At 42.8% G+C, this 19799-nt stretch overlaps 1 protein-coding gene across 1 annotated transcript in view; it reads left to right on the forward strand.

The window, feature by feature from the left end:
- CLCN4 (chloride voltage-gated channel 4) overlaps window positions 1-17518 on the forward strand; it is an 81561-nt gene extending 64043 nt beyond the window's left edge. Inside the window, exons 12-13 of the mRNA XM_003811944.5 lie at window positions 559-775; window positions 13361-17518. Of these exons, the coding sequence (XP_003811992.1) occupies window positions 559-775; window positions 13361-13451 (308 nt within the window). The 3' untranslated portion in view covers window positions 13452-17518. The remainder of the gene's footprint in view (window positions 1-558; window positions 776-13360) is intronic.
- Window positions 17519-19799: the final 2281 nt, after the last annotated feature.

Consider the following 19799-nt stretch of genomic DNA (forward strand, 5'->3'; position numbering starts at 1 on the left):
GTTTCTTTGGACCCAAGGGTCGCATTTGGGATTGAGCTGCATTTCTGGGCTGTGAGCCTGGGCTGGCCGTATTGGTTTCTTGTTCCTCCCAGGATTCATAATGCCATTTGGGCCAGTTATAAGTTAGTTCGTAAAAAGAAAAACAATGTATTAAGGTCATCGGGCAGCTAAGTAAGTTTCTTGTCACCTCAAACTCCAGCCCATGATGAGGTGAAGGAGCGTAAGGAAAGCCAGAGTGGAGGGCCCTGGGCTGTTTGGGGTGCCCGGAGTCTGGGGTGAAGCAGTGAATGTCCCCAAAGGGGCCATCTGGGTCAGGCCCATCTTGCCAGACTTTGGCAACAAATGATCCGGTCACAGCAGGGGACCCTCACACAGCATTAGCTGCAGAGAGATGCCAATTCCACAGATGTTTGGCTAAAGCCCCTTATTAAGAATGTGTGGTTCATCCTCCAAACCCCTTTTCTGTGGGATTCTAGATGGTGTGTGTGAGTGTGGGGTGGGGAATTGCTCAGCAAGGGGTTTTTGTGTGGCTCATTGTTCCTGCTCACCCCATTCTAGAGAACGCCAGACAGAGGCAGGAGGGCATTGTGAGCAATTCCATCATGTACTTCACGGAGGAACCCCCCGAGCTGCCGGCCAACAGCCCACATCCCCTGAAGCTGCGGCGCATCCTGAACCTCAGCCCGTTTACAGTGACAGACCACACTCCGATGGAAACGGTGGTGGATATCTTCCGGAAACTGGGGCTTCGGCAGTGCCTGGTGACGCGGAGCGGGTGAGTAGCCGGACATGTGGCCAGAATGACCTAGGGAGAAAAAGATGAGTGAGACATGGTCTCAGCCCTGAAGAATGTGGAGGGCCATGGGGTGGAATAGTCCTTGACAGAGAATGGCAGTAAGCTGTGGTGAATGTGTTGAGGAGGAAATGTACAGGGAGCTTGGGACTGAGGGCTGGGCAGCCGTGCAGCCAGAGAAGGGGGTGGTCCAGGCTGGACTGCTGCCTGGGCTGAGGGAGGTTGAGTAAAAAGGGGTGGAGCCACAGGAGAAGGGCTTGGTGTTGCTTTTCTACCACCCCATGTGACACTTGGCTTAGGGAGGAGGTTCTGCTATAACGTGATGTATGCAGTCCTCAAAATCACAGCACTACGCAAAAAGTGATCCATGCAAACCACAGGACTTGTGGGAAAAATGGGGTTAGGTACACAACAGTCAAAAACTTCATCAGTGATATATGACATAAAAGAGGTGGAAGCCTAATAAGAATGGTAGTACCGAGCCAGGTGCAGTGAGTGGCTCGTGCCTGTAATCTCAGCACTTTGGGAGGCTGAGGTGTAGGATCACTTGAGCCCAGGAGTTCGAGACCAGCCTGGGTCGCAAGACCCTATCTCTACAGATGAATTTTTATAAAATCAGCCAAGTGTGCCCATAGTCCCAGCTACTTGGGAGGCTGAGACAGGAGCATCACTTGAGCCCAGGCTTCCAAGGCTGCAGTGGCCCAGGATTGCACCACTGCACTCCAGCCTTGGCAGCAGAATGAGACCCTGTCTTGTAAAAAGAATAGTGGTAGTACCATGTTACACATTAGTTAAATGGTTAAGAAATACAGGGATACAACAGAAATATGTCACTTCATCTTAAAAAGGCCTGAAGTTGGCTGTGGGGTGGGTTTCACAAGCTCTGCCACTTATGAATTACCGGGAAGGGGTGGAAGGAGGGGAACCTGAACTCAAGGGGAAGTGGTCACAGCAGGTGTGGATGGGCATGGCTCTTCACGCATGCATGAACTGAGGTCACTTGTGGATGTTTGGGGGCCGGGCATGTGCATTTTGTGTATGCCGATCCCACTGGGTTCAGCTGGGTACAGTTTCCTGCATTTGCCTAGAGCTTCTCATGGATGAAATCACACATAAGCAAAGGTAAAATTCATATTATGCTCAGATTGTTCCTGATATATCAATTTGTTTGAAACAACTTTGTTTTCGAAACAAACATGATTGGAGAATGGAGAGATTTGATGGCCCCATGGCATTGTCCCTGCTGCCACTTTTGTTTTGTGTTGTCACAAATCAGGAAACCAACAATGCAAAGATCGAGGGTCCACTGTAGTAGCACCAGAGAAGCAGTTCCTTAAAGGTCATTCCTTGGCCTCTGAGTGTCACAAGTTCCATGGTGTCAGAAGCTTGTGTAAGGGAAGGGGTCGGCTTGGTCAGGGTAGCCTGGAACCTAGGGTTATCTGCCCATTTTATTCCTCTATGGGCTGGGAGTAGGAGGCGGGGAATGGGTTCTGGAGACATTGGTACCTAATAAAGTTTAGGCCTTTATAGACTCCAGAGGCTCAACTATCTAATATAGCTTATATTTCCAGAGACAGCACACTCTAGTTTAACACAGCAGTTCTCAACTGGGATGATTTTACCTCCCAGAGACATTGGGCAATGTCTGGAGACAATTTGGGGTGTCATGACTGGAGGGAGGGATGCTATTGGCATCTAGTGAGTAGAGGTCAGGGGCGCTGCTAAACATCCTACAGTGAACAGGACAGCTCCACAACAAAACATCTGGCCCAAAATGTCACTAGTCGTGCAGTTGAGTGACCTTGGACTGGATGTCCCTGTATAGCCAAATGAGCAATCCTATTCATTCCACTTTCTTCCTGCTGTCCTGGTAGCAAGCACACAGGGGGACAGGCTTTGCAATTTGCAAATTTACCCAGAGAACTCCTGGCCAGCAGAGTGAGCATCCTCCTTAGCTCTGACTACAGACAGAGCAGTGTCTTGCATGTGGGAGGTGCAATCAATAGGGAAAAATAAATGAGTCCTTGTGTTTGACAAGGCTAGGGATCATTTCTGCTGATGAATTTTAAAGGAGCTCAAGTGGTTTTTCAAACTTGAGTGTGAATCAAAATACCCTGGAGGATTAAACCTCCAGGTTAAATCCAGATTTCTGGGCCCTGCCACAGAGGTACTGATCCCTGGAAGTCTAGGGTGAGGCCCAAGAATATTCTTTCCTAACAAGCTCCCAGGTGATGCTGCAACTGCCGGTCTGGGGACCCCACCTTGAGAACCACTGAAGTCGATTTATGCACTTGAGTTTCCAGTACTCTTGGTATAAACACCACTGTGATTGCCCATGCTGTCTCAAGTGTGTAGCAGTTTCTCCTTTCCTTTAAAACAATAATCCGATGTCAATTATCGTTGGAATTTCAGCTCAGGCAGGAAACTCTGCCCTTAATGCCCGCTCACACCTCATAGAGCCCCATGAGGTCTTCCTGTGAAGATCTGGGTGCTGAAATTGGCTCTGAATGTGCTTCAAGAAAGCAAAATCGCACTCTCTCTCGCTCTACATCTTTTACACAAACACAGATGCTGCTGCGTTAGTGCTGGCAAGGGATGCTTGTCTGCGGGGCCTTTCATCTCCTTGGGCTTCTTGCCAGGGCAGGCACGTCTCTGGCCAGCTCTCATGTTTGATGTGCTCGTCCACCCTGTACCTTCCCTGCTCGGGATGGCCACGAGCCTGAGCTCCACCGCTGGCCTGGATCACCTGCAGCATTTCTCAGGCCTGGGGTTCAAGGGGCATCATAAAACTGGACCAGGAATCAGAATGCCGCAATCTAGGAAGCCTCCAGTTGCTAAGAGTGAATTTGGGTGAGATTTTCCCTATGAAAGTTCTAGAAAGGAAAAGTGAGTAAGGGAGATGGTGTCAGATTTTCCCCAAGCCCTGCTAGGTGGTCCACAGGGGCCTGGACAGGATAGCTTTCGCAGAAGAGCCCAGCTGCTCGAATTTGAATTATGTCCTTGGTCATAGATCTGGCCATTTATAATTCGCTGAATTCGCTTCAACTGCTACTCAAAGGGGCTGGAAGTTCAAACACTTGATTTAAATCAAATAGGACATTTCATGCCACTAACGAAGCCTGCTGGATTTGATGTTACCTCCTTCTGGGTTGATGTTCAGCTTTCTTCTTTTGTGATAATTACCATCGCGGGCCAGGGCACAATTTATGCACAAACCCAAGGCAGCTCCTGAATTCATATTTCCCTAGTGCTGTTATAATCAACTTAACTTTTAGACATTACAGTCACAGAGCTTTAAAAGGAGGTTTTCAGAACTGCAAATGCTTGATCTTTTGATACTGTCTCCAGGGTGAAGACAAGGAAACAAAAACCAGGATTTGTAGATATGGGAGGGTTCCGTGTGTGTGTGTGTGTGTGTGTGTGTGTGTGTGTGAGTGTGTGTGTGTTATAGTTATCATCACTTTGCAAACACTAACAAGTCTTATTTTTTTCAAAGCAACATTGGTTTAATCAACATTATATTGAGCATCTATTTTAGCTGGGAACTGTAGGGGGCACAAAAAGTGTTTAAAAAAAAAAAAGCCAAGGAGCTTGTTATCTACTAAAGAACATGGACATAATCCAGTTTAAGTGGTGCTACCCAAGGCAGGCGTTCCGGGGGGACTGTTCTGTTTTTTTTTTAATTTAATTTAATTTAAAGTTCCGGGATACATGTGCAGGAAGTGCAGTCTCGCTGCATAGGTAAACGTGTGCCATGGTGGTTTCCTGCACCTACCAACCCATCACCTAGGTAGGTAGCCCCATATGCATTAGCTATTTATCCTGATGCTCTCCCTCCCCACATCCACGACAGGCCCCAGTATGTGCTGTTCCTCTCCCTGTGTCCATGTGTTCTCATTGTTCAGCTCCCACTTATAAGTGAGAACATACAGTGTTTGGTTTTCTGTTCCTGTGTTATTTTGCTGAGGATAATGGCTTCCAGCTCCATCCATGTCCCTGCAAGGGACATGATCTCATTCCTTTTTATGGCTGCATCGTATTCCATGGTATATATGTGCCACATTTTCTTTATCCAGTCTATCACTGATGAGCATTTGGGTTGGTTCCATGTCTTTGCTATTGTGAATGGTGCTGCAGCGAACATATGTGTGCATGTATCTTTATAATAGAATGATTTATATTCCTTTGGGTATATACTCAGTAATGGGATTGCTGGGTCAAATGGTATTTCTGGTTCTAGGTCTTTGGGGAATTGCCACACTGTCCTCCATAATGGTTGAACTAATTTACATTCCCACCAACAGTGTAAAAGCGTTCCTGTTTCTCCACACTCTTGCTCCACACCAGCATCTGTTGTTTGTTGACTTTAATAATTGCCATTCTGACTGATGTGAGATGGCATCTCATTGTGGGTTTGATTTGCATTTCCCTAATGATCAGTGATGTGGAGCTTTTTCTCATATGTTTGTTGGCTATATAAATGTCTTCTTTTGAGAAGTGTCTGTTCATGTCCTTTGCCCACTTTTTGATGGGGTTGTTTTTTTCTTGTAAATTTGTTTAAGTTCCTTGTAGATTCTGCATATTAGACCTCTGTCAGATGGATAGATTGCAAAATTTCTCCCATTCTGTAGGTTGTCCGTTCACTCTGATGATAGTTTCTTTTGCTGTGCAGAAGCTCTTTAGTTTAATTAGATCCCATTTGTCAACTTTTGCTTTTGTTGCAATTGCTTTTGAGGTTTTCGTTATGAAATCTTTGCCCATGACTATGTCCTGAATGGTATTGCCTAGATTTTTTTTTCTAGGCTTTTTATCGTTTTGGGCTTTACATTTAAATCTTTAATCTATCTTGAGTTAATTTTTGTGTAAGGTATAAGGAAGGGGTTCAGTTTCAATTTTCTGCATATAGCTAACCAATTCTCCCAGCATCATTTATTAAATAGGGAGTCCTTTCCCCATTGATTGTTAGCTTTGTCAAAGATCAGGTGGTTGTAGATATGTGGTCTTATTTTTGAGATCTCTATTCTGTTCCATTGGTCTATGTACCAGTACTGTACTGTTTTGGATACTGTGGCCATGTAGTATAGTTTGAAGTTGGGTAGCATGATGCCTCCAGCTTTGTTCTTTTTGCTTAGGATTTTCTAGGCTATATGGACTCTCCACCTCAAAACAACAGAATATACATTCTTCTTGGCGCCACATGACACTTACTCTAAAATCAATCACATAATTGGAAGTGAAACACTCCTCAGCAAATGCAAAACAACTGAAATCATAACAAGCGGTCTCTCAGACCACAGTGCAATCAGATTAGAACTCAAGATTAAGAAACTCACTCAAAACCACACAACTACATGGAAATTGAACAACCTGCTCCTGAATGACTCCTGGGTAAATAATAAAATTAAGGCAGAACTCAAGAAATTCTTTGAAACCAATGAGAACAAAGAGACAACATACCAGAATCTCTTGGACACAGCTACAACAGTGTTAAGAGGGAAATTTATAGCACTAAATGCCCATATCAAAAAGCTAGAAAGATCTCAAGTCAACACCCTAACATCATAACTAAAAGAACTAGAGAACCAAGAGCAGACAACCCCAAAGCTAGCAGAAGACAAGAAATAAGCAAGATCAGAGCAGAACTGAAGGAGATAGAGATACAAAAAACTCTTCGAAAAATCAACAAACCCAACAAATCCAGGAGTTGTTTTTTTGAAAAAATTAATAAAATAGACGGCTAGCTAGAGTAATAAAGAAGAAAAGAGAGAAGAATCGAATAGACACAACAAAAAATGATACAGGGGATATCATCACTGACCCCACAGGAATACAAACAACCGTCAGAGAATACTGTATCACCTCTATGTAAATAAACTAGAAAATCTAGAAGAAATAGATAAATTCCTGGATGCATACACCCTCCCAAGACTGAACCAGGAAGAAGTTGAACCCCTGAATAGACCAAGTTCTGAAATTGAGGCAGTAATAAATAGCCTACCAACCAAAAAAATCCCAGGACCAGACAGATTTACAGCTGAATTCTTTGTGCCAGAGGTACAAAGAGGAACTGGTACCATTTCTTCAGAAACTATTCCAAACAATTGAAAAGGAGGGACTCCTCCCTAACTCATTTTATGAGGCCAGCATCATCATCATACCAAAACCTGGCAGAGATACAACAAAAAAAGAAAACTTCAGGCCAATATCCCTAATGAACATTGATGCAAAAATCCTCAATAAAAAAAATAATGGCAAACTGAACCCAGCAGCATATCAAAAGGCTTATTCACCACGATCAAGTCAGCTTCATCCCTGGGGTGCAAGGCTGATTCAACATACACAAATCAATAAACGTAATTCATCACACAAGCAGAATGAAAGACAAAAACCACATGATTATCTCAATAGATGCAGAAAAGGCCTTCGATAAAAATAACATCCCTTCATGTTAAAAACTCTCAATAAACTAGGTATTGATGGAACATACCTCAAAATAATAAGAGCCATTTATGACAAACCCACAGCCAATATCATACTGAGTGGGCAAAACCTGGAAGCATTCCCCTTGAAAACCAGCACAAAACAAAGATGCTCTCTCTCACCATTCCTATTTAACATATTGTACAATTCACCCATTTAAAATGCATGATTCAGTGGTTTTTAGTAGAAAATGGGTTGTGCATTAATCACCACAATTTTAGATCATTTTCATCACCCCAAAAAGAAACCCCACACCCCTTATCTGTTACCTCCTATACCACAGTCCTTGGCAACCACTACTCTATTTTCTGTCTCTGTGGACTTGCCTATTCTGGACATTTCATGTCAATACAGTCATGCACTATGTGGCCTTTTGTATTTGGCTTCTTTCACTGAGCATCATGTTTTCAAGGTTCGTCCACACTGAAGATGTGTCCGTACTTCTTTCCTTGTTAGGGCTGAATCATCTTGCATCGTGTGGATAGACCACATTTTGCTGATCAATTCATTAGTTGATGGACATTTGGTTTCCCTTTTTTTCTTTTTTTTAAATTATTTTTAATTTTTGTGGGTACATAGGAGTATATATTTATGGGTATATGGTATATTTTGATACAGGCATGTAATGCATAATAATCATATCAGGGTAAATGGGGTCTCCCAGCACCTCAAGCATTTATCCTTTGGGTTACAAACATTCCAATTCTTTTAGTTATTTTTAAATGTACAGTTAAATTATTGATTGTAGTCACCCTGTTGCACTATCAAATACTAGATCGTATTCATTCTTTTAAACTATTTTTTGTACCCATTAACCATCCTCCATCCCCTCCTCCCCCCTCCCCCATTCCCCTTAGTTTTCAAATGAGGAGGTGAGACTCTAAGAAGCAAAACACTGCTCAAGGTTAAAGGGAATTGGTTGCAGAGCCAGTCCCATCTGGATTCTTCCAGGTCTCCTATCTCTTGAGGCACAATCAGCTGCCAGGTACCGGGAGGACCTTTGATGGAGAACCCTGCCAGCCGACCCTGACCCTTGAGGACATCAATCCCCTCCGTACAGCACCCTCTGGGACCAACGACAGTGGGGAGTAGACCTGGGCGTGATGGGAAGATATGTGGCAGCATCCTTAAGTATCCAGATTCCTGGAATGGCTGCATTTTGGGATACCTGTTCAGTAAAATACAGAGGATTTGGGGCCAGGTAACGGGATTCCTGTGTCCCATGCTGACGGTGTATTATAGATTCACCCACAGAGGTCTATTTGTGTCTGAAAGCTTCTGGCTGGGAGTAATAGTGAAAGTGTTTAAGAGCTGGTGCCAGATAATGAACTGATTTGTTATGAATTGTGGGGAGTTCACTGCAGTTCTACAAGGTATGAGGTTGGCAGGGGACATCCCAGGGTGTCTAGCTCGGTGGCTATAAACCAACTGGTGTAGAACTATTTTAGTACTTTTTAATCTGGATGGTGGTTCTCAACCAGGGGCTATCTTGTCCCCCCTCCACAGGATTTGGCATTGTCTGGAGACATTTTGGTTGCCATAATGGGGGATGGGGATGCTTCTGCATCTAGTGGGTAGAGGCCCAGGATGCTGCTGTATGTTCTACAGTGCACAGAATGGCCTATCTGCAACAAATAATTAGCCAACCTAAATGTCACTAGTGCCAAGGTGGAGAAGCCCTGCGTAAAGCCTTCCCAGGTGGAGGGCTGGATGGGTGGAAGGAGTCCTATTGGCCCAGCTTGCATTTTGCTGCTACCGCATGGGAGGGGGCCTCACCGGGAATTCCTATCTGCCTGTAAATAGAGGCCCTTCCCAGTAACAAAGCTGCCTTTCCTAGCTGTCACTGCTTTCTTGAAATTAATTAGAATTATCAGAGCTAGAACAAAATTTCCTGACTCTGGGAGGAAACCTTGTTTAAAAACATTTATTTAAATTTTTGTGGGTACATAGTAGATGTATATATTTATGGAACACATGAGATTTTTAAAAAATATATATATTTTTATTATACTTTAAGTTCTAGGGTACATGTGCACAACGTGCAGGTTTGTGACATATGTATACATGTGCCATATTGGTGTGCTGCACCCATTAACTCATCATTTACATTAGGTATATCTCCTAATGCTATCCCTCCCCCATACCCCCACCCCACTACAGGCCCCGGTGTGTGATGTTCCCCTTCCTGTGTCCATGCGTTCTCATTGTTCAATTCCCACCTATGAGTGAGAACATGCGGTGTTTGGTTTTTTGTCCTTGTGACAGTTTGCTGAGAATGATGGTTTCCAGCTTCATCCATGTCCCTACAAAGGACATGAACTCATCCTTTTTTATGGCTGCATAGTATTCCATGGTGTATATGTGCCACATTTTCTTAATCCAGTCTATCATTGTTGGACATATGGGTTGGTTCCAAGTCTTTGCTATTGTGAATAGTGCCGCAATAAACATACATGTGCATGTGTCTTTATAGCAGCATGATTTATATTCCTTTGGGTATGGAACACATGAGATGTTTTGATACTGGCATGCAATGCATAATAATCACATCATAGAGAATGGGGCATCCATCCCCTCAAGCATTTACCCTTTGTGTTACAAACTATCCAGCTGTACTCTTTTCATACACCTGTTTGCTATTTGTATGTCTTCTTTTGAGAAATGTCTATCCAAATATTTTGCCCGTTTTTTGGATCAGATTATTAGATTTTTCCCTGTAGAGTTGTTTGAGCTCCTTATATATTCTGCTTATTAATCCCTTGTCAGATGGGTAGTTTGCTAGTGTTTTCTCCCATTCTGTGGGTTGTCTCTTCACTTTGTTGATTGGGAAATCTTTATTTCTTATGTGGGCCTCTGGCTCTGACATGCCTCAAGTCTGGAGGCCTGGACTGCTCTTCTCAGCAGCAATACATGGCTGCCAAAGCAAAAGGGAAACTCTAATGAGACCGGGGCCCACTAAAGCTTTTGCAACCGTTGAAGCAGGGTGATTTGGCGAAGTATTGGGTAACAGTGCCCTTGAGAAAATGTGTATCTCTGGTTGATTGATTGCAATGGGCCCTCATTATGACAGTTGAGCCCGAAGCAACTAAAACAAATCAGGATGGAAAGAAATGGTTTCAGGCTCTGCCAGCTGGACCCAGCAACCTTCCTGTGTGAGGAGACCCGAGCCCTTGTTGGGCCTTGAATCTGTCAACTGTGTTCATACTCACAGATGGGTTTTCCCAGGAGAACTCAGCATCTCACCGCAAAGAAGAGTGCTAACATTTGTTTCCTTTAGGTAGGTCTTGTTTCAGGATTATAACAATATTTAGGTTTACAGAACAATTGAGCAAAATATGCAGAGTTCTCATATATCCCCTTCACCCCCCTCAGTTTCCCCTATTGTCAATATCTTGCATTACTGTTGTATTTGTTGTAATTGATGAACCAATATCAATACATTATTATTAACTAACATCCATAGTTTACTTTAGAGTGTACTCTGTGTCATATATTTCTGTGGATTTTGACAAATATATAATATCATGTATCCACCATTACAGGATGATACAGAGTAGTTTCACTGCCCTAAAAATCCCCTGTGCTCTGCCTATTTATCCCTCTCTTCCACCCACCAAACCCTGACAACCACTGATCTTTTTACTGTCTCCATAGTTTAGCCTTTTCCAGAATGTTGCATATTATGTAGTTGGAATCATTCAGTATGTAGCCTTTTCAGACTGGCTTCTTTCACTCAGCAATACACATTTTGATTTTTCTCCACGTCTTTTCATGACTTGATAGCACTTTTGTTTTTATTGCTGAAGAATATCCATTGTCTGGATATGCCATGGTTCAGTTTATCCAGTCACCTACTAAAGAAAATGTTGGTTGCTTCTAGGTTTTGGCAATTATGAATGAAGCAGACGTCTTCTAAGACATTTTCTTTACATAACTACCAAACCATGATGATGTAAAATTAATAGTAACTCAATATATCATTCAATATCCAGTTGATATTCATTCAAATATCAACTCAGAATTCCATCAAGGTTTGTGCATTGCATTCTTTTGCCTTTTTAGTCTCTTGTCTAGAACAGTTTCCTGCCTTGTTGTTGTTTTTTTAATGACAGAGATTTTTAAACATAATTCCAAATTTTATTTTAGATACAAGAGATACATGTGCAGGTTTGTTACTTGCAAAGATTTCCTTTGAAGAGTCCAGACCAGTAGTCTCACATTCTGGGTCTGATTACTTCCTCATGATTCAGTTTGGCATAAGTCGTTTTTGGCAGCATTCCAACATAGGTAACGCTATAGAGTCTGCTTTTCTGACTTTGTTGATGATAAGCTCCATTGCTCGGATGAGGTGGTGATGGCCAGAACCCTCCATTGTAAAGTGACATTTTTCTCTTTGTTCATAATCTGTAGGAAAGTACTTTGAGACCATGTGAATTTTCTGTTTTCCAGCAACCATTCGCCCAATGATTTTGGTATCCATTGACAATTATTGCCTAAGCTAATTATTACATTGGGGGTTGCAAAGTATTAATTATCAAATTCTGTCCTGCTTCCTACGTTTATCAAGTATTCCTCCCCATTTAAGAAAAACAATCACTGTAGGGTCATGATATATTCTTTTAATGTTTTTGTAATTCATATTGTCATTATTCTGTTTGCTTAGCATGCTCTTTCACTATTTTCCTCTCTCCTAAAGATGTTGCCATGAGATGGAGGGGAAGGGGTCTTATTTGCTGTCTCTGTCAGTGTGATAGATAGGGAAACCAACACAAGAAACGGATACCTTTTCCAAGACTGTTTAAGGTCCAGTGTTGTCAGAGCCAAAAAAGTCAGAATTCTGGCCTGACAGTTTGAATAATCAGTGTCTATTCCACCAGGTGTAACTGATTTGAATACTGCTTAGAATACTTACATCCCCTCTTCATATTCACTAAGAGATAAATTTGACTAATTTTGCCTTAATAAATGACAGTATATTACAATTAGGTTTTCTGATTTCTTTTGTATATTATCATATTACACAGAGTAGAAACCCATTATTTTAATAGCTATAAAGTATTTTAATGCAAGACTACCAGAGTTTGCTTCTGCATACCCCTTCTTTGGGGGGTACAGTGGAGATACAGTGAGTAGTGTTTTGCAAACTTATGTGGGAATGGAGCTTCTTTTTTTCCAAAGAAGTTGTTCACTTCTCCTTCTCTCAGACCTTTCATTTTACCCAAGGGACATGATGTGTTCCTGCAGGTGGTCATTTAGTAAAATAATGAAACAAGGCTTGCTATGAATGGTTGTGCAAATGTGCACTGTATAATCCAGAGGGCACAATTTCTACTGCAGTGTTTGTGAGCAGTGCTCCTTGGCACTGTGTGATATACAGTCTTGGTGGTCCCATACAATGGACTCTGGGAAGTGGCATTCTTTTTGTAAGTTGAAAGCAATGGAATTTTGGAAGAGAAGGCAATTTACATATATAGTCAGAGATAAATGTCAACTTTATCCTCCCAGTAAGAATTACAAATAGAATCACTTTTTATCTTGTACTTAAAATTTCTTATACTTAAAATACCTTACACTTGGCATTCCTGTGGTGTGGTCAAGTTTTCACAATGCCTTTCATAAACCCTTTTAAAATTGATTATAGTCTTGAAATTTAAGAGGATATAGTAGTCATCATAGGTTTACTGCCGTAATAAACAAGCTTGCAATCTCTGTGGCCTAATGCAATAAAGGTTTATTTTTCTCACATGTTACATCCAGTGTGGCTTGCAGGTGGGCTCTGGACCTAGGTGTTTGAATCTGGTGGCTCCTAAGTCAATCCTCAGAGCCCTTCACTGGCTCCTGTGCCTCTGGCTGCCAGATGAGAAGAGAGAGTGGGGGGAAATGCACAGGAGACCTGGGAGCAGCATCTGTCACTTCCACCCACAGGCATTGGCCAGTGCTCCCTCCATTGGCTCTGCCTAACCACAAGGGAGGCTGGGAAATGTTGTCTGTCTCTGTGTCCACATGGAAAAGGCACTGGGGTTTAGGGAGAGGGATGAGTCGTTGTTTCAAGGCTGACCTCTTTTCTCTATTTTGTTTCTTCTCCAGGAGACTTCTTGGCATCATCACAAAAAAGGATGTTCTGAGACATATGGCCCAGATGGCAAACCAGGACCCCGAATCCATCATGTTTAATTAGCAACAAGGTGGCAATTATTTTCAGAAAAACACTGACTGTGTCATTTAAAAAGAAATAAATGATATGTTATTATCCCAATGAAAGATCATGCACTGGGGACAGCAGAAACAAAAGCTTTGTTGGAAAGGCGGGGAAGAAGGATGAAACCTTTGAAAACAAAAACAAAAACATCAATGAGTAGGCATTTTATAGCTTTAACCCCGTATGAGTTTCAAGCTGTGTTTCCTAATGAGTTTGCTACTGCTGTGGGGGCATGTGGGTGGGTAAATGATGTAAATGATGTGATCTGTACAAGTATGTGGAGCATGAATGCTGACTCAAGAAACTTTTACTCCTTCTGCTCAAGGCTGATGTTTGTAACTTATGAACACACGTGAAGTGTTGAGTCCAAAAGACAAAGGGGTATCGGCATGTCAGCGTCCTTATTTATTGGTTCTTGAAGTTTTGCTGCTATGTTACTGAATCATACTAAAGACATTTGCACTTACTTTGTTGAAAAAGAAAAAGAAATTAAATTTGAACACAGTGAAAGCTGCAAGTATGCCAGTGGGTCCGCTCATGACCGTCCTGTTTCTTGCTCCTGTTCTCAGCCTGTTATCTGGCTTATCCATCAGTTTCTGAACCAACATCGGGGCACCTGCCATGATGAGTGTGAAGAAATCATTTCTCTATGCAAGACTGGCATCCTGGGACTGCACGATGAACTATTGGAGCATATAGTACTGCGGTGTGTCTCCTCCCATACAAAGGGACACATCCTTATTTTGAGGGTATACTCACCCGACCATTGATTTGCATCCCCATGGCATTTGCTTCATTTATTTATTGCTTTTGCCCATGCATTCAATATTGATCAGCTCAGCACTTCCATGGGCCATAGCCGGTATGCCCCCAGCCTGCCATAAGCGTGCTTTCATTTTCAAGTAGCATATGCAAGAGTCCAAACAGGCTACCCAATGTTACTACTTATTTTTCCTCTCAGGTCTTATCAGATACGGCTGTGGAGAGGATGAGGCATATGCGTTGTCAGTTGGAATCCCTCCAAATGGATTGCAAGAGAAATACTAAATTGATTCTAAATCTGTTCCATTATCTTCTCTGTAGGATGCAAAACATCCAGTTTTAATGTATAAGCATGCACTTCATACTAGCAATCACAGCACAGGAGGACAGCATTAAATTTTATATAGCCAATTTGGGCACTGGGCATCTTTGTATTTGAACTTAACGACACATTTACTCTTTTAGTCAGGATTTCGGTCTTTTCTGCGGGAAGGAATTAAGCTATGTATTAGGTCCACCATATGATCTGTGTAAGTAAGATTATCCCACTTGCCCTTTCTCTTTAGTCTTTGTCCCTTCCTTTTCACTAAGTGCCCCTCATCCTTTTCAATTTCATTGTCACTGGATAGTGCTGCATCACTTAGGTGTGCATTTGGCTGCAAATAACAGAAAACCCAGCAAACACTGAAGGGCTGGATAAGAACCCTGAGAGGGGGTACTCCAGGACTGTCTCCATAACATCATTGGGATCCCCATCCCGTTGCTATTTCTTTTTCACCATTTTTACCTTTTGTCCTCTGGCTTATTGCCTCAGAGTTGCAAGATGGTTCCTGAACTGTCAGGTATCATGTCTGCTTTCTAAGTGGGAAGAGGAAGGCAGAGGCAAGCAACTAGGTACAATGCCTATCAGGAAAGCAAAGCTTCCCCAGAGATGCTCAGCTTGTATCCATTGACTGGAAGTCTGTCACGTGGCTCCCCCTAGCCACACACTAGTGCGGGAAGGAAAATATTGAGCTAGGCACATTACTCTCTGAACGAAATTCATATTATCTTATTAAGGAAGAGGGTTGGTCTTCAGGAGGGGAAGTTTGTTGTATTGGATGCCATCATCGTGTCCTTGTCATTGCCCTTCCGGTTTTCATTCTTGCTAAACCCCTGTGAATGTTCTTCTAACCTTCCTGTTCCCCACCCCTTTTCTCAGATTTGACCTAGAATTCCCAGCCCAAATCCATAATTTCTTAGCTCTAATAAGAATTTTCATGTTGGACAAAAACCTAGCTACAAATGGGTTTCTATGAAACTTCTAATTAATGTGCAAAATATATATTTTCTCCGGGTTAAGAAATTTTAAGTCAGATCATGCTGACACAATAAGAAAATTTGTTTGTGTAATTCATTGACCTCTTCCTTCCAAAATAACATCAAGTAGCCACCTCAGTGTGACAATATCCAGTCAATAGTAGAGAATTTAATCCTTGGTCCTATAAAAGAATAAAATTCATTGTCGTATTTATAGCACGTAAACCTTGAGTAACAGGTCTTAATGTTAGTGTTGGTGTTGTGGTTTCTGCGGAACGTTTATAAGTGAAGTTGGATTCTCCTGGGCTTTAAATCCAAAAAGTCTTAATGACCACTTCATGTAGTTCCCCTCTTATTCCCTTGTGGTCTCCTCAGAGCCAGCGTGTGCTGGGAAAGAGTATTAGTCATAGCCTGACTTTATAGAATCCAGGAGGTCCTTTTAGCTGAAACAAGTGGCTTCAAAAGGGAACATGAAACAGTGAAAAGATAGCCAAAGGTCAGTGAAACCACAGCATTTCTTTCTAATCTGGCTGAGGCCATGGGGGGGAATGAGGGGAAAATATGCTTCCGGGCCAAGGTCACCGAGGGGGACCTTGGGATTTGTGTCCTCCCCAGTGCTTAGAGTAGAGATACCTGCAAATTCATGGCAAACAGTTGGAAGAGTTACTTGACTGAAACAACCCAATCTTACTTTCTTTCATAAGTTGAACCTCTGATTTATTGTGGGGTTCAGGCTCTCCTCAATAGAAGGCCAGAGTTGGACAGGTGGACTAAGGTCAAGGATGAGTAGTCTGCAGTGGGGACTACCACAGCAAACTGCCTTCCTTCCATGGAGTCCTAACTCAGCCATGTGGTCCACTCACCCAGGGGCCTGGGGGCTCAGACAAACCCCATGGGGAACATGCTGCCATGCTCTGTCTTTCTTGTAAACGTAGTTGGGTAGGGATCCCAAGGGTATTTGCTCTCTCCAAATGCAGAACTTCCATCCACTTTATCTGGTGATCTGATGAACAGCATGGGGACGTGGAGGTGAAATAAGCATCTTTCAGAATAAGGGGTTTTTTTTTTCCTCTTCCAGAACCAAAGGCTTTAGACATTTGTAGAACTTTCTGGATTCCTTCTGAATCAGGTTTTAACATAAAAAACCATCAACACATCATGGGAAAGAGGCTCTTTCATGATATACATCACATGTTTCTTGCTCTCACTGAGGAAATGTGTTGTACAAAAGCACCAAATAAGGGCACCCTGGAAGTGACATGTGTGTTTCTTCTAAGTGGTTTTTAGTGCATCCCCTGGGATTGCAGATGCTCATGTGGCTTTTAGGGAAAGGCAGAATGTGCTAGAAGTCGAAGTCATTCAATATTCAGTGCTTACTGTTACTTTGAACCAGGTAATCTCAGTTCTTTATTCAGTCCTTCCCAAAGACCTTACAAAGGAGATGTGTAAATTGATAGATTTTGAGCCTAATAGGTCACAGAAATGGAAAATTTTAGAGCAGTTTGTTTCACTTAGGTGAGAACTGATTACTTTAAATTACCAACGTGTGCAAATTCTACTTGGTATTCATTATTAGATGCTGAGCTGGAAAAGATGAGAAACCCAAGGAGAACTATTGAATCACCACATAATTGTAATATTATGCTTTAATTTTGTATGGGCAGTGTTCTATCAGACTAAGCTTCTAGCCTTTGAAATGATTTACATGAGGAGAGAGCCTGTATATCTGACTTGGGAAACATTAAGCAGACCCTATTTTCACCGGCGCCATAATAACTATTTATTTGCTATCCTAGAGGTGCTGGGAATGAGCCTACATGCGACTTTGATGAGATATATTCACATTTGGTGTTGGAACGACCACATAGCAACGTGTTGGTTTTTTTTTTTATTGTAACACTCTGTGTAAACGTTGACACCTTATTAAATATTAAATGTTTGAACTCTATTTTTAAAAATAAAACAAGCACAGAGTCTGCAACAAACATGTAAATGGAAGAGATAATGATTTCACAGTGTGTTTCTACGCAGTAGAACCTCTGGAAACCTGGTCCCCATGACTTGGTAGAACTATCCAGTAAAGTTAAAGACCCATCTTAAGACGGGCACACAGATTGTGAAGTCCATTTAGTCAGCTTTAAAATTCCTTGTTCTTGGCTGGGTGGGCGGTGACCAAATGAAAATTCAGACTGAGGCTATCAGTTTCCAAGGATTGGGTAGGAACACTGTCCTCAGGCTATCTGTGTTTGCCCTGTGTGAAGGCTGGGGAGTACGGCTTGGGTAATGGTCTAACATTCATTCATTCTTTCATCCTTTCTTTCAGGAGCAAATTTTCTCTTTATTACTTTGGGAACCACAAGGGTTGAATTATATCTTTTCCCACAAGTATTTTGTGTGTGTGTGTGTGAAAACTTTCTACTTTACAGAAAATTTAAAAGAAAGAAAAAGGAACAAAGGATGCCCACAGATCCTTGACCTAGAAGAGGTGCTATTTAATATGGGTGGTTAGAGGAGTCCCCGCTGGTTAGGGGAGGGGACCAGCTGGGGGTACAGCTGGGGAAAGGGTATCCTCAGCAGAGGGGACAGCAAGTGCAAATGTCCTGAGGTGGAAATGGGCCTAGCCTGCTGGGGGCCCACCAGGGGTGGATGGCTGCAGCCTTGGGATGGGAGTGGGGGTATTTGAAGTTGGGTTTGTTTTCCCTTTGGGAGGAGGGTAGACACAGCAGATGCTTCAGGGTCTTGAAGCACCAGGTAAAGTCCTGGAATTCAGAGGAGTGACATGATTTGACTTGTGTTGTCCACAAACCATTCTGGCTGTTGGACAGCAAGACTGGAAGCCAGGGCTCCGGTTAGGAGTCTATTGCAGATACGCCAGGTGCAGTGGCTCATGCCTGTAATCCCAGCACTTTCGGAGGCCAAGGCAGGCAGATCACTTGAGGTCAGGAGTTTGAGACGACGAGCCTGGCCAACATGGCGAAACCCTGTCTCTACTAAAAAAATACAAAAACAAGCCAGGCGTGGTGGCAGGCGCCTGTAATCCCAGCTACTCGGGAGGCTGAGGCAGAAGAATCGCTTGAACCTGGGAGGCAGAGGTTACAGTGAGCTGAGCGTGCCACTGCACTCCAGCCTGGGCAACAGAGCGAGACTCCATTTCAAAAAAAAAAAAAGGGTCCATTGCAAATAGGTGAGTGATGATGGGGGCTTGCCCCAGAAAAATTCTTGAATTCCAGTTATACAGTTGCCCCTCAGTATCTGTGGGGGATTGCTTTCAGGACCCCCCATAGATTCCAAAATCCATGACGCTTAAGCCCCTTATATAAAATGTTGTATTATTTGCATATGGCCCACGCACATCCTCCTGTCTGCTTTAAACGTTCTCTAGATTACTTAGAATACCTAGTTCAATGTAATGCTATGTAAATAGTTGTTACACTGCATTGTCTATGGAATAGTGACAAGAAAAAAGTCTGTACATGTTCAGTACAGATGCAACCATCCATTATTTTTTCCTGAATATTTTCAATCCACAGTTGAATCCACAGATGCAGAATCCATGGATACAGAGGGCAAACTGTATTTCCAAGGTAGAGCCAACAGATTTGCTGATGGACTGGATATAAAATGGTACAACCAAGTTGCCATTTACTGAGATGGGCTAGACTAGGTGAGGAGCTCCCTTTCGGAAATGCTACATGAGAGATGTCTCTTAGACATTCAAGTTTGGAGCTCAGTGGAATCATTAAGGTTTGAGATATAAATCAAGCCATTGGCATATCGGTGGCATTTAAAGCCATGCCTGGAAACTTTTGTGGTCTCATGATATCCTAAAAGCAAACAGGATAATCCTTTTTTTTTTTTTTTTTTTTTGAGACGGAGTCTCACCCTGTCGCCCAGGCTGGAGTGTGGTGGCATGATCTTGGCTCACTGTAGTCTCCGCCTCCTGGGTTCAAGCGATTCTCCTGTCTCATCCTCTTTAGTAACTAGGATTACAGCTGCACACCATCACGCCCGGCTAATTTTCCATATTTTTGGTAGAGACAGGGTTTCACCATGTTGGCCAGGCTGGTCTCGAATTTCTGACCTCAAGTGATTCACCCGCCTCGGCCTCCCAAAGGGCTGGGATTACAGGCATGAGTCACCACACCCAGCCAGAATATTCTTCCAACAGAATTTCAATATTGAGTTTTCGGGGAGTCACACCAATGTCACAGGCCGACAGGACTGCACTTGAGTTCCGGCTCCATTGAGTCCTGGCTCCGTGTGCCA

Source organism: Pan paniscus, chromosome X (assembly GCF_029289425.2).
Source record: "Pan paniscus chromosome X, NHGRI_mPanPan1-v2.0_pri, whole genome shotgun sequence".
NCBI lineage: Eukaryota > Metazoa > Chordata > Mammalia > Primates > Hominidae > Pan > Pan paniscus.